This window comes from Topomyia yanbarensis, chromosome 1 (assembly GCF_030247195.1).
Source record: "Topomyia yanbarensis strain Yona2022 chromosome 1, ASM3024719v1, whole genome shotgun sequence".
NCBI lineage: Eukaryota > Metazoa > Arthropoda > Insecta > Diptera > Culicidae > Topomyia > Topomyia yanbarensis.
The window spans coordinates 90,177,689-90,193,079 of NC_080670.1; the positions used below are offsets into that span (position 1 = coordinate 90,177,689).

General features: G+C 34.2%; 1 protein-coding gene across 2 annotated transcripts in view; it reads left to right on the forward strand.

Annotated features, from left to right (window-relative positions):
- Nucleotides 1–14,945, forward strand: part of LOC131678035 (V-type proton ATPase 116 kDa subunit a 1-like) — a 479,861-nt gene extending 464,916 nt beyond the window's left edge. For both annotated transcript variants that reach the window (XM_058958173.1, XM_058958174.1), the window contains exons 2-6: nucleotides 11,764–11,910; nucleotides 11,973–12,494; nucleotides 12,553–14,143; nucleotides 14,469–14,640; nucleotides 14,698–14,945. In XM_058958173.1, coding sequence (XP_058814156.1) covers nucleotides 11,794–11,910; nucleotides 11,973–12,494; nucleotides 12,553–14,143; nucleotides 14,469–14,640; nucleotides 14,698–14,794 — 2,499 coding nt within the window. In that variant the 5' untranslated portion in view covers nucleotides 11,764–11,793 and the 3' untranslated portion in view covers nucleotides 14,795–14,945. The remainder of the gene's footprint in view (nucleotides 1–11,763; nucleotides 11,911–11,972; nucleotides 12,495–12,552; nucleotides 14,144–14,468; nucleotides 14,641–14,697) is intronic.
- Nucleotides 14,946–15,391: the final 446 nt, after the last annotated feature.

Below are 15,391 nucleotides of genomic sequence, written 5' to 3' on the forward strand. Positions count from 1 at the left end.
TCTTGTCTTTGTCTTGTCTTTGTCTTGTCTTTGTCTTGTCTTTGTCTTGTCTTTGTCTTGTCTTTGTCTTGTCTTTGTCTTGTCTTTGTCTTGTCTTTGTCTTGTCTTTGTCTTGTCTTTGTCTTGTCTTTGTCTTGTCTTTGTCTTGTCTTTGTCTTGTCTTTGTCTTGTCTTTGTCTTGTCTTTGTCTTGTCTTTGTCTTGTCTTTGTCTTGTCTTTGTCTTGTCTTTGTCTTGTCTTTGTCTTGTCTTTGTCTTGTCTTTGTCTTGTCTTTGTCTTGTCTTTGTCTTGTCTTTGTCTTGTCTTTGTCTTGTCTTTGTCTTGTCTTTGTCTTGTCTTTGTCTTGTCTTTGTCTTGTCTTTGTCTTGTCTTTGTCTTGTCTTTGTCTTGTCTTTGTCTTGTCTTTGTCTTGTCTTTGTCTTGTCTTTGTCTTGTCTTTGTCTTGTCTTTGTCTTGTCTTTGTCTTGTCTTTGTCTTGTCTTTGTCTTGTCTTTGTCTTGTCTTTGTCTTGTCTTTGTCTTGTCTTTGTCTTGTCTTTGTCTTGTCTTTGTCTTGTCTTTGTCTTGTCTTTGTCTTGTCTTTGTCTTGTCTTTGTCTTGTCTTTGTCTTGTCTTTGTCTTGTCTTTGTCTTGTCTTTGTCTTGTCTTTGTCTTGTCTTTGTCTTGTCTTTGTCTTGTCTTTGTCTTGTCTTTGTCTTGTCTTTGTCTTGTCTTTGTCTTGTCTTTGTCTTGTCTTTGTCTTGTCTTTGTCTTGTCTTTGTCTTGTCTTTGTCTTGTCTTTGTCTTGTCTTTGTCTTGTCTTTGTCTTGTCTTTGTCTTGTCTTTGTCTTGTCTTTGTCTTGTCTTTGTCTTGTCTTTGTCTTGTCTTTGTCTTGTCTTTGTCTTGTCTTTGTCTTGTCTTTGTCTTGTCTTTGTCTTGTCTTTGTCTTGTCTTTGTCTTGTCTTTGTCTTGTCTTTGTCTTGTCTTTGTCTTGTCTTTGTCTTGTCTTTGTCTTGTCTTTGTCTTGTCTTTGTCTTGTCTTTGTCTTGTCTTTGTCTTGTCTTTGTCTTGTCTTTGTCTTGTCTTTGTCTTGTCTTTGTCTTGTCTTTGTCTTGTCTTTGTCTTGTCTTTGTCTTGTCTTTGTCTTGTCTTTGTCTTGTCTTTGTCTTGTCTTTGTCTTGTCTTTGTCTTGTCTTTGTCTTGTCTTTGTCTTGTCTTTGTCTTGTCTTTGTCTTGTCTTTGTCTTGTCTTTGTCTTGTCTTTGTCTTGTCTTTGTCTTGTCTTTGTCTTGTCTTTGTCTTGTCTTTGTCTTGTCTTTGTCTTGTCTTTGTCTTGTCTTTGTCTTGTCTTTGTCTTGTCTTTGTCTTGTCTTTGTCTTGTCTTTGTCTTGTCTTTGTCTTGTCTTTGTCTTGTCTTTGTCTTGTCTTTGTCTTGTCTTTGTCTTGTCTTTGTCTTGTCTTTGTCTTGTCTTTGTCTTGTCTTTGTCTTGTCTTTGTCTTGTCTTTGTCTTGTCTTTGTCTTGTCTTTGTCTTGTCTTTGTCTTGTCTTTGTCTTGTCTTTGTCTTGTCTTTGTCTTGTCTTTGTCTTGTCTTTGTCTTGTCTTTGTCTTGTCTTTGTCTTGTCTTTGTCTTGTCTTTGTCTTGTCTTTGTCTTGTCTTTGTCTTGTCTTTGTCTTGTCTTTGTCTTGTCTTTGTCTTGTCTTTGTCTTGTCTTTGTCTTGTCTTTGTCTTGTCTTTGTCTTGTCTTTGTCTTGTCTTTGTCTTGTCTTTGTCTTGTCTTTGTCTTGTCTTTGTCTTGTCTTTGTCTTGTCTTTGTCTTGTCTTTGTCTTGTCTTTGTCTTGTCTTTGTCTTGTCTTTGTCTTGTCTTTGTCTTGTCTTTGTCTTGTCTTTGTCTTGTCTTTGTCTTGTCTTTGTCTTGTCTTTGTCTTGTCTTTGTCTTGTCTTTGTCTTGTCTTTGTCTTGTCTTTGTCTTGTCTTTGTCTTGTCTTTGTCTTGTCTTTGTCTTGTCTTTGTCTTGTCTTTGTCTTGTCTTTGTCTTGTCTTTGTCTTGTCTTTGTCTTGTCTTTGTCTTGTCTTTGTCTTGTCTTTGTCTTGTCTTTGTCTTGTCTTTGTCTTGTCTTTGTCTTGTCTTTGTCTTGTCTTTGTCTTGTCTTTGTCTTGTCTTTGTCTTGTCTTTGTCTTGTCTTTGTCTTGTCTTTGTCTTGTCTTTGTCTTGTCTTTGTCTTGTCTTTGTCTTGTCTTTGTCTTGTCTTTGTCTTGTCTTTGTCTTGTCTTTGTCTTGTCTTTGTCTTGTCTTTGTCTTGTCTTTGTCTTGTCTTTGTCTTGTCTTTGTCTTGTCTTTGTCTTGTCTTTGTCTTGTCTTTGTCTTGTCTTTGTCTTGTCTTTGTCTTGTCTTTGTCTTGTCTTTGTCTTGTCTTTGTCTTGTCTTTGTCTTGTCTTTGTCTTGTCTTTGTCTTGTCTTTGTCTTGTCTTTGTCTTGTCTTTGTCTTGTCTTTGTCTTGTCTTTGTCTTGTCTTTGTCTTGTCTTTGTCTTGTCTTTGTCTTGTCTTTGTCTTGTCTTTGTCTTGTCTTTGTCTTGTCTTTGTCTTGTCTTTGTCTTGTCTTTGTCTTGTCTTTGTCTTGTCTTTGTCTTGTCTTTGTCTTGTCTTTGTCTTGTCTTTGTCTTGTCTTTGTCTTGTCTTTGTCTTGTCTTTGTCTTGTCTTTGTCTTGTCTTTGTCTTGTCTTTGTCTTGTCTTTGTCTTGTCTTTGTCTTGTCTTTGTCTTGTCTTTGTCTTGTCTTTGTCTTGTCTTTGTCTTGTCTTTGTCTTGTCTTTGTCTTGTCTTTGTCTTGTCTTTGTCTTGTCTTTGTCTTGTCTTTGTCTTGTCTTTGTCTTGTCTTTGTCTTGTCTTTGTCTTGTCTTTGTCTTGTCTTTGTCTTGTCTTTGTCTTGTCTTTGTCTTGTCTTTGTCTTGTCTTTGTCTTGTCTTTGTCTTGTCTTTGTCTTGTCTTTGTCTTGTCTTTGTCTTGTCTTTGTCTTGTCTTTGTCTTGTCTTTGTCTTGTCTTTGTCTTGTCTTTGTCTTGTCTTTGTCTTGTCTTTGTCTTGTCTTTGTCTTGTCTTTGTCTTGTCTTTGTCTTGTCTTTGTCTTGTCTTTGTCTTGTCTTTGTCTTGTCTTTGTCTTGTCTTTGTCTTGTCTTTGTCTTGTCTTTGTCTTGTCTTTGTCTTGTCTTTGTCTTGTCTTTGTCTTGTCTTTGTCTTGTCTTTGTCTTGTCTTTGTCTTGTCTTTGTCTTGTCTTTGTCTTGTCTTTGTCTTGTCTTTGTCTTGTCTTTGTCTTGTCTTTGTCTTGTCTTTGTCTTGTCTTTGTCTTGTCTTTGTCTTGTCTTTGTCTTGTCTTTGTCTTGTCTTTGTCTTGTCTTTGTCTTGTCTTTGTCTTGTCTTTGTCTTGTCTTTGTCTTGTCTTTGTCTTGTCTTTGTCTTGTCTTTGTCTTGTCTTTGTCTTGTCTTTGTCTTGTCTTTGTCTTGTCTTTGTCTTGTCTTTGTCTTGTCTTTGTCTTGTCTTTGTCTTGTCTTTGTCTTGTCTTTGTCTTGTCTTTGTCTTGTCTTTGTCTTGTCTTTGTCTTGTCTTTGTCTTGTCTTTGTCTTGTCTTTGTCTTGTCTTTGTCTTGTCTTTGTCTTGTCTTTGTCTTGTCTTTGTCTTGTCTTTGTCTTGTCTTTGTCTTGTCTTTGTCTTGTCTTTGTCTTGTCTTTGTCTTGTCTTTGTCTTGTCTTTGTCTTGTCTTTGTCTTGTCTTTGTCTTGTCTTTGTCTTGTCTTTGTCTTGTCTTTGTCTTGTCTTTGTCTTGTCTTTGTCTTGTCTTTGTCTTGTCTTTGTCTTGTCTTTGTCTTGTCTTTGTCTTGTCTTTGTCTTGTCTTTGTCTTGTCTTTGTCTTGTCTTTGTCTTGTCTTTGTCTTGTCTTTGTCTTGTCTTTGTCTTGTCTTTGTCTTGTCTTTGTCTTGTCTTTGTCTTGTCTTTGTCTTGTCTTTGTCTTGTCTTTGTCTTGTCTTTGTCTTGTCTTTGTCTTGTCTTTGTCTTGTCTTTGTCTTGTCTTTGTCTTGTCTTTGTCTTGTCTTTGTCTTGTCTTTGTCTTGTCTTTGTCTTGTCTTTGTCTTGTCTTTGTCTTGTCTTTGTCTTGTCTTTGTCTTGTCTTTGTCTTGTCTTTGTCTTGTCTTTGTCTTGTCTTTGTCTTGTCTTTGTCTTGTCTTTGTCTTGTCTTTGTCTTGTCTTTGTCTTGTCTTTGTCTTGTCTTTGTCTTGTCTTTGTCTTGTCTTTGTCTTGTCTTTGTCTTGTCTTTGTCTTGTCTTTGTCTTGTCTTTGTCTTGTCTTTGTCTTGTCTTTGTCTTGTCTTTGTCTTGTCTTTGTCTTGTCTTTGTCTTGTCTTTGTCTTGTCTTTGTCTTGTCTTTGTCTTGTCTTTGTCTTGTCTTTGTCTTGTCTTTGTCTTGTCTTTGTCTTGTCTTTGTCTTGTCTTTGTCTTGTCTTTGTCTTGTCTTTGTCTTGTCTTTGTCTTGTCTTTGTCTTGTCTTTGTCTTGTCTTTGTCTTGTCTTTGTCTTGTCTTTGTCTTGTCTTTGTCTTGTCTTTGTCTTGTCTTTGTCTTGTCTTTGTCTTGTCTTTGTCTTGTCTTTGTCTTGTCTTTGTCTTGTCTTTGTCTTGTCTTTGTCTTGTCTTTGTCTTGTCTTTGTCTTGTCTTTGTCTTGTCTTTGTCTTGTCTTTGTCTTGTCTTTGTCTTGTCTTTGTCTTGTCTTTGTCTTGTCTTTGTCTTGTCTTTGTCTTGTCTTTGTCTTGTCTTTGTCTTGTCTTTGTCTTGTCTTTGTCTTGTCTTTGTCTTGTCTTTGTCTTGTCTTTGTCTTGTCTTTGTCTTGTCTTTGTCTTGTCTTTGTCTTGTCTTTGTCTTGTCTTTGTCTTGTCTTTGTCTTGTCTTTGTCTTGTCTTTGTCTTGTCTTTGTCTTGTCTTTGTCTTGTCTTTGTCTTGTCTTTGTCTTGTCTTTGTCTTGTCTTTGTCTTGTCTTTGTCTTGTCTTTGTCTTGTCTTTGTCTTGTCTTTGTCTTGTCTTTGTCTTGTCTTTGTCTTGTCTTTGTCTTGTCTTTGTCTTGTCTTTGTCTTGTCTTTGTCTTGTCTTTGTCTTGTCTTTGTCTTGTCTTTGTCTTGTCTTTGTCTTGTCTTTGTCTTGTCTTTGTCTTGTCTTTGTCTTGTCTTTGTCTTGTCTTTGTCTTGTCTTTGTCTTGTCTTTGTCTTGTCTTTGTCTTGTCTTTGTCTTGTCTTTGTCTTGTCTTTGTCTTGTCTTTGTCTTGTCTTTGTCTTGTCTTTGTCTTGTCTTTGTCTTGTCTTTGTCTTGTCTTTGTCTTGTCTTTGTCTTGTCTTTGTCTTGTCTTTGTCTTGTCTTTGTCTTGTCTTTGTCTTGTCTTTGTCTTGTCTTTGTCTTGTCTTTGTCTTGTCTTTGTCTTGTCTTTGTCTTGTCTTTGTCTTGTCTTTGTCTTGTCTTTGTCTTGTCTTTGTCTTGTCTTTGTCTTGTCTTTGTCTTGTCTTTGTCTTGTCTTTGTCTTGTCTTTGTCTTGTCTTTGTCTTGTCTTTGTCTTGTCTTTGTCTTGTCTTTGTCTTGTCTTTGTCTTGTCTTTGTCTTGTCTTTGTCTTGTCTTTGTCTTGTCTTTGTCTTGTCTTTGTCTTGTCTTTGTCTTGTCTTTGTCTTGTCTTTGTCTTGTCTTTGTCTTGTCTTTGTCTTGTCTTTGTCTTGTCTTTGTCTTGTCTTTGTCTTGTCTTTGTCTTGTCTTTGTCTTGTCTTTGTCTTGTCTTTGTCTTGTCTTTGTCTTGTCTTTGTCTTGTCTTTGTCTTGTCTTTGTCTTGTCTTTGTCTTGTCTTTGTCTTGTCTTTGTCTTGTCTTTCTCTTGTCTTTCTCTTGTCTTTCTCTTGTATTTCTCTTGTCTTTCTCTTGTCTTTGTCTTGTCTTTGACTTGTCATGGAAATTTCTTTCAAACACATGCACGTGGTGATATATTTCTCACCTTGCAGTACAGGGTAACAGAATCATTCTGTAAGGTTTCGTAAACAAAAATATTTCTTGCTATAAAAATCAATTTGATCGTCCTAACAATTTTTTTCTAACCCACCGATCTCCACTACTGATCATGGAAATTTCTTGAAAACACATGGCGATAAAATTATCTTCTTCTAAAGTATGCAGGATAGGGAAACAGAATCATTCTGCAGGGGAGTGGGCGTAGCGTATTGGTAAATCGATTGCCTTGTACGCAGCGCACCTGGGTTCGGGTCCCGACCCCGCACATAGGGTTAGAAATTTTTCCTAAGAGATTTTTCTAACCCGAAGAGGCGAATGACCTTAAGGTTAAAACCTCTATAATTGAAATAAAAAAAAAAAAAAATCATTCTGCAAGGAATTTAAAAAAATCAATTTGATCGTGCTCTCATTTTTTTCCAACCCACCAATTTCCACTGGTGATCATGGAAATTTCTTGAAAACACAAGGCAATAAAATTTTCTTCTTCTGATGGAAACAGGATAGGCAAACAAAATCATCCGGCAAGGTTTCCTAAGCAACAACAATTGTTTCAATAGAAATCAATTTTATTATCCTCTCAATTTTTCCAACCCACCAATTTCCACTGGTGATCATGGAAATTTCTTGAAAACACATGGCAATAAAGTTTTCTTCTTCTGATGGATGCAGGATAGGCAAACAAAATCATCCTGCAAGGTTTCGTAAACAAAAATATTTCTTTCTATAAAAATCAATTTTACCGTCCTCCCAATTTTTTCCCAATCCACCAATTTCCATTACTGATCATGGAAATTACTTGAAAACACATGACGATACATTTTTTAATTTTGGTTTGATGCGGGATAGTGAAACAGAATCATTCTGTAAGGTTTTCTAAGGAAAAATAATTCTTACAATAAAAATCAATTTGATAGTCCTCGCAAATTTTTCCCCACCTTCCTATTTTGGGATATTGAAATAAAAAAGTGTGTGCTCACTAGCGCCGCCTTGAGGATGATATCCAATTTAATCATCACATCATTAAATAGTCCTTGCCCCAGTAACAATTTAGGCTTTATGGTGGTTTTATAGCCACTCATACAACTTAGATTGCACTTGTATTGTGCTATAAAACTTTAATTGTGACTTAGATTACATTACAGTAAACGTCATTTTCCTAAATTAATAAACTTTACCTAACATGAATTGGAAGTTTTAGTCTCCCTAGCGCCGCCTGATGGGCGAATTCTGTAATTATCTTTTCGCCGTCAGGTAGCACTCGACTCGCTGATGGATATTGCCGAAGACATCACACTTCTAAATAATATTCTCGAGATTCAGAAATTGAAAAATAATACATGCTCACTAGTGCCGCCTGGTCTATCTCTTAAATTAGTTTTGTCCATAATCGCGTAGCTCTTAACCTTCTCTAATTTTTTTCCGAGAACACCTTCTCCTCTAAGTTATTAGACGTTTGTGACATACTAAATTCCACATTGTGCTGAAAGCTGGTACGCTCACGTTAAACTTATTCAATGATAGTTGCGTTTACGAGAGGTTAGATTTATTTACTCTATTGTGTAGCACCCCTGGCGCTGCAGTTATTAATTAATTGGATATCCAATTGCTCTAAATTGTAGGTCTAAGCAAACACAAAACAACTTTACCAAATAAAGTATGGTGCTAAATGTTAACTCAGATAAAATATTCGAGCCCCAATTAGTCGAAATCCCATAAGCTAAGTGATTCCTATTAGTTGGGTACCGCACAATACGAATCCACGTAGTAGGAATCAGCGTAGTAGGAGACCCGACTGTATCAAAATCCAGTATGTAGACAACCTTGGAGAACTTTTTTATCATTCGTGGAATTATAAAAAAATCCATATTGGAAGTTGTAAAACAAAACGATGAAAATTTAATTGCGCAATTCAGAAAAAATATTATTCCTCGAAGAGCTCAAAATTAACCAAGCAAGTACATATTTTACTGTCAGCAGTGCTACCGCCAGTTGCTGGACGTAGTCCTGGTAGCACAATCTTCCTGACCAATATAACTACTAAAGCATTTTCTGTTGATTTGAAAGTGATCGATTTGGATTTCAGATCCTTTGTCAGGTGATCTGCAGGGAGCCATGTGGGTATTTTTAAAACTACGTGACAGATTTGTGTATTCCAACGTTGGAATATTCAAACAAATCCATTCAGTCAAACCTTTAGACGTAATCAGCGAGAATGGTTTTATGGTAGTTCAAACTACGCATATCATTTACAATACACGATTAATCGTATCTCTTCTATAAATCGTTATAAGTCAATGGAAGTGTAGTAAGTAAATTGATTAGAGAGAGCCAAATAAAAGTTTTTCAAAAATTCAACGGAAAAAATGAAATTGATCTAATTATTATTTCCTTATTTCAAAGAACTTTAACATTCAATAAAGCGATAAAATATTATCAAGTGATTCATTTTCAATCGTCCTGGTCGGGACTATTGATTGATTCATAAATGAAATACGATACGGCCGTTATAAAATATACTTCCTGAAAAACTCAAATTTTCATGGCGTAATAACGCTATGGAAACAAAAAAAAAGTTGTTGCTTTCAGCGTGATTTTCGTGATACCTACTCTCGAATCTCAATAAAACAAAAGAAAAAGAAATATTATCAAAACAAATATATTATTTTGGTTTACAATCTCGCAAAATGCGTCATTTAAATTTTTTTAATCCAAGTATCAGTATGATAATTATTCCATGAGAATCTGAGGAAACTTTGCTAAGATTTCTTGCATTTCTGAAAACACGAAACAACATCTGTGTTCAAAAATGTTTCAAAGCAGCCAAATCCAGCATGAAAATTAATTATAGGGATCCCAAAAATTCGTTCGTTGGTATTTGTGGAATGTCAAAAATATTTGCTTCAACTGTTATAAATTTCATCAGGTTTTCATCAATGCTGTGTGGAAATCGGTTTCTGAGAAATAAAACCAATCTTACACAAAATTGTGACATGTGATAATTGATGGAACTTCCAAATAATTTTCAATTTGGCAAGCCTCCATTATTGTTTGGAATAAAGCAAAAGATGTTTTTAAATATATGTTATCAATTCAACACAAAACCGTTGGTTTCAAACGATCATCAGTTTCAAAATCATCAAATATCAACATGCAAATTCGACATAGAAAATGTTTCCATTATTTGGCGTATAAAGATGAAATAGCATCGCGGTTTGTTTTAAGTCTCGTAAAATAATAAAATATCATAGATCTCGCAAGAGAATCGAAAATCATCAAGTTTCAATGAAGAAATTTATTTGAAATCATTTTCAACTATTTCTACATTCAGAATTATTCAAAAACAGTTGTGCTAAAAGCTTTCGACATTTCGAGCTTTCGTAGCACGCCATCTGCATCAGTCCAAGGATAACTTTTAGTACACTTGTTTTTCTTTTCGTATCTTTCCACGCTGCACAGTGTCGCCTAGCCGGACAAAACCTCAAAATTTTATTTTTGATTTTTCATGATTTAACATTTTTCTCTGTATCTTAACAGGTTGAATAGAGTCTTCTCGAAGTATTAAGTCCCGAGGACGATAGTTCGATTTTTTACATGACTTCAAAGGTGAAATAGATAATGAATTCTGATGAAAACTATTTTCAAACATAAGTTATTCAAATGAATATATCTTTTTAGTTAAGATTCTGATTGGGATCAAACTGATTTCATGTGAAAGGTTATTTGCTGGACTTATAGCTGCCATTCGATTTAGTCGATACAAGCCTTTCTTCTCGCTCAGACATGAAAAACAAATAATAAATCGAGCAATAGTTTAAAGTTATAATGTTCAAAGTGGCTGTACTTTTTTTTTGAAACGGTTCGGAAAGATCGGTTGTTGTTCACGATTCATGAAAATTAGTGCACTTTCCGAAAATGAATATCTTGTTTTGCCCCTTTCTGCCCCGAGTTATGAAAAAAGGTGATTTTTCATGATACGTCTGAAGGAGACGCATGGTAGCCTTTGACTACCCAGGGTTCGCAATATAATTTATAGATGTGTCTTATCATTATCAACAATTGAAAAAATGTGTATTCTGCTAAAAAATTCACCGCGCTTAATTTTTTGAAAATGAATTTTTGGAATTAGAGCACTTTATACTCGTAAATGTTGAATTTTCGAACCACCCTAAGTGCCAAAATTTTGAGGTAATATAAACAAAAAAATTAATATCAAATATGAATTCAGCGTCACAAAATTACCCTAATGTGAAGTTTTCATCAAATTCGGGCCACTTTTGAGGTTTTGTCCGACTTTTGTATGGAAGGTGATCACTGTGCGCTGTTTCGCGTGCGACAGTACACTGCGTATCGCGAGGAAAATTGAAAAACGCTGTTATGAAGTTTTCCAAAACGATTTTTTCTTTGTACCATCAGATTCCTTGGTTTCTAACGAATCCGTACATATGCAACACTTGGGTAGTTTTGTAGGAAATATCGAAGAAACAGCAGGTTGAAAATATTGCTCCACTTTTGCGCACCTATACATACAAATTTTACTTTAGTTGTGTCTGTGCGGGTGGAAAAACTGCTTCTAGTAAAATGGAAATTTTTCAATGAAAAGCGGAAAATATGGAAAATCGGAGAAAATCACGTCCTAGAAAAATTGTTTAGCTATGTTGTATTGGAAAAATCAAAATTTTAAACACATGATTGCAAAAACTGTGTGCTTTTTCAACCGGAAAAAGCACACAGTTTTCCGAGTTGGGAAATTTTGAATTTTCCATTTCGGCCAAATCATAGTAAAAACAATTATCTAGGTCGTGATTTTTTTCTTTTTTCCATATTTTGTCATTTTCTTTGAAAATAAAATAAAAAACCGCAAAAAAAAACGAAAAATGGCGGATTGCCCGACGGGGGCCTTAAGGATTTTTATAACGTGCTATGTAAAAAAAGAAACTGGCGTAAAAAGCTTTTGCAAATGCCGTGTCAAATAAACGTATGAAAAAAAGTGTCCCCAAATTAGGGATCGAGTCTCCACTAATCTAAGAATTTTCCATTTTTTTGTTTTGCAGAAATGCTCATAGCTCATGTCCAGTATAATATTTCCATGCAATTTTTTTTATGATTATTAGTCTTCCCTAGAAACAATATAAAACTACAAAAAATACATAGTTTTTTTTATCATTCTACGGAGTTGGACTAAAAATAAAAAAAGGGGATCAAGTCTCCTCAGTCTCCCCTATATATATATATATATATATATATATATATATATATATATATATATATATATATATATATATATATATATATATATATATATATATATATATATATATATATATATATATATATATATATATATATATATATATATATATATATATATATATATATATATATATATATATATATATATATATATATATATATATATATATATATATATATATATATATATATATATATATATATATATATATATATATATATATATATATATATATATATATATATATATATATATATATATATATATATATATATATATATATATATATATATGTAGGTGGTATGTATTGATCATTTTCAGAATATAATTCGAGGTGTGTTTTATTGTATGTACCAAGCAAAATTATTTTAAATTTTTTTGAACATATCTGAAATTTGGCAAAACCATTGACTTTCTATTTCCCAAAATTGTACATATCTATTATATTTTCAAATAACCGACTATTGAACATGTTTTCACATTTATATTTTTCAAATAATTCCAGGAGTAGAGTGTCCCGACAAATCCAAGTACGATGGGAGCAATGTTTAGAAGTGAGGAGATGGCATTGTGTCAGATGTTCATCCAACCGGAAGCAGCTTATACATCTGTATCCGAATTGGGCGAGACTGGAGCAGTTCAGTTTCGTGATGTAAGTTGCTGTAAATTCATCGTTCGATTGCACCATACCAATGAACGGTTTCTATTTCGCAGTTGAATGTGACAATAAACGCCTTTCAGCGAAAATTCGTTAATGAGGTACGCCGTTGCGATGAAATGGAACGAAAACTTCGTTACGTAGAAGCTGAAGTGAAAAAGGATAATGTTGTAATACCGGACATTTATGATGAGTTGCCTCGTGCCCCGAACCCACGGGAGATCATTGACCTCGAGGCACACTTGGAAAAGACAGAAAGTGAAATCATGGAACTATCGCAAAATGCGGTTAATTTGAAATCCAACTATCTTGAACTCACCGAGCTAAAGCATGTACTAGAGAGAACTCAAAGCTTTTTCTTCGAACAGGAAGGTGCTGTAAACTTGGATGCCACCAGTAATAATTTAATAATTGATGATTTAGCAAATGCACAAACTAGAGGTCGACTTGGCTTTGTTGCCGGTGTAATCCAGCGGGAAAAGGTACCAGGTTTCGAGCGTATGCTGTGGAGGATTTCTCGCGGGAATGTTTTTCTGCGGCAAGCGGAATTGGAAAGACCATTAGAAGATCCATCTACAGTAAGAACTAGTCTATTGTACCTTGCTTAAATCTAAATTATACAATTATCCTCCGTAGGGTAGTCAAATATACAAAACCGCATTCGCAGCTTTTTTCCAAGGCGAACAACTTAAGACTAGAATTAAAAAAATTTGTACAGGCTATCACGCTTCGCTGTATCCATGCCCTAGTGCTGCAGATGAACGCTACGAAATGGTGAAAGGTGTATGCATTAGGTTGGAAGATTTGAATATGGTTTTAAATCAGACACAGGATCATCGCTTTAGAGTACTGTCCACAGTCGCTAAGGAGCTACCACGCTGGAGAATAATGGTGAAAAAAATGAAAGCAATTTATCACACACTGAATCTCTTCAACATGGATGTGACGAAAAAATGTTTAATAGGAGAGTGTTGGGTACCTGTTTTGGATCTTTCTCTCATACAGAAAGCTTTGTCTGATGGATCGGCAGCGGTTGGAAGTACCATACCTTCATTTCTAAATGTTATTGAAACTAATGAAGCACCACCCACGTTTAACAGAACCAACAAATTTACACGAGGTTTTCAAAATTTGATCGATGCCTATGGTATTGCCTCATATCGAGAGGCAAATCCAGCATTGTATACGATAATAACATTCCCATTTTTGTTTGGCATTATGTTTGGCGATTTGGGTCATGGAATGATAATGGCGTTATTTGGATTTTGGATGGTAAGCAGCGAGAAAAGGTTGGGTACCAAAAAATCTAGTAACGAGATATGGAACATTTTCTTTGGGGGTCGTTACATAATTTTTCTCATGGGTATATTTTCTATGTATACCGGTTTTATATATAATGATGTTTTCTCTAAATCGATGAACCTTTTTGGAAGCTCGTGGAGTATCGTTCATAATACATCCACTATAATGACTAATAAGGACATGATTTTAAGCCCAAGCTCATCAGATCTGAGTACTGATATTTATCTTGTGGGATTGGACCCAGTATGGCAACTAGCTAGTAATAAAATTATTTTCTTGAACTCGTATAAGATGAAACTTTCTATAATATTTGGTGTAGTACATATGATATTTGGAGTCTGTACGAGTGTTGTTAATTATAACTTTTTCAAAAGACGCATCAGTATCGCACTGGAATTTCTGCCTCAGATTCTCTTCCTTGTCCTTCTGTTTGCATATATGGTATTTATGATGTTCATGAAATGGATTCAGTATTCAGCTAAAACAGACTTTCAACCGCATACGCCGGGGTGTGCCCCATCAGTTCTTATCATGTTTATTAACATGATGCTGTTTAAAAAGACCGAACCTTTGCATGGTTGTAACGAGTATATGTTCACCTTCCAAGGATCATTGCAACGCACATTTGTGTACATTGCTCTCATTTGTATTCCATGGATGCTGTTAGGAAAGCCTTTTCACATCATGTTTAGTAGGAAGAACAATACAACTACACAATACCAAAACGGCAATATCAATGCAAAAGTTGACACATCCGTTCAAATATCGGAAGCAGATAAGTCTGCTGGACATGAACAGCACGAGCAGGAACAAATAAGTGAAGTTTTTATCCACCAAGCAATCCATACGATTGAATATGTCTTAAGCACTGTTTCGCACACTGCTTCCTATCTGCGTCTATGGGCTCTTTCACTAGCACATGCTCGTAAGTAATTGGATGCCTATTTCTTATATATATATATATATATATATATATATATATATATATATATATATATATATATATATATATATATATATATATATATATATATATATATATATATATATATATATATATATATATATATATATATATATATATATATATATATATATATATATATATATATATATATATATATATATATATATATATATATATATATATATATATATATATATATATATATATATATATATATATATATATATATATATATATATATATATATATATATATATATATTTATATATATGCACTTTTATAGAGCTCTCGGAAGTTCTGTGGAACATGGTACTTTCTATGGGACTGAAGCAAGAGTCATACAAAGGAGCATTCATGCTCTATTTCGTGTTTGGAGCGTGGTCTTTGTTCACATTGGCAATTCTCGTTATGATGGAAGGACTTTCAGCATTCCTGCATACGTTACGTCTTCATTGGTCAGTAAATTTTTAAACATTCGTTTAACATTATTTTCAAATTATTCTTCTTCTCAGGGTGGAATTTATGAGCAAATTTTATGAAGGATTAGGATACGTTTTCCAGCCGTTTTCTTTCAAACAGATTCTTGATGATGAAGATGACATTGAATAAATGTTATAATCCGAAAAGCTACTTCAATTAAGGCGAAAAGTTTGGAAACAAGTCTACCATGCTTGGAATATTTTGTTCAACTGGAGCGTTTGCGTCAGTATTAAGATTTTGGAAAAATCACAATAGTTGAATAAAGATAATGCTTACTATATTTGTTTTTGTTTTTATGCTAACACTTACTCTTCGATTTTGAGCAGAATACTACTATAATAGGTGAATAACTTCTCTCCCCAAGGTTGAGGGGTTTGACGGTATTGCAAACATCATCAACAGGGTGTCGACTCATTTCTGAAAATGAAATTCCCTGATTTTCCAGGTTTTTCCAGACCTTTTTAAAAAATTTCCAGAGTGCTCAAACAAATCAAATTAAATTCACATTTTTCAATGTCTATCGTTTGAGCTTACACCATTTTTGCATTTTTAGTTAGTTTTAAACCTTTTGTATCTTCCATTTCAATTAAACCACTTTTGGTCTTTTAACTGCCATGTAATTTAAATATTTCCAAATCTAAACAAGTTTCATCCTCTAAAATTTTAAATAAAAATATGTTTTCTAGAGGCCTGATTGTGACGAATCTTGGATCAATGTATTGCATA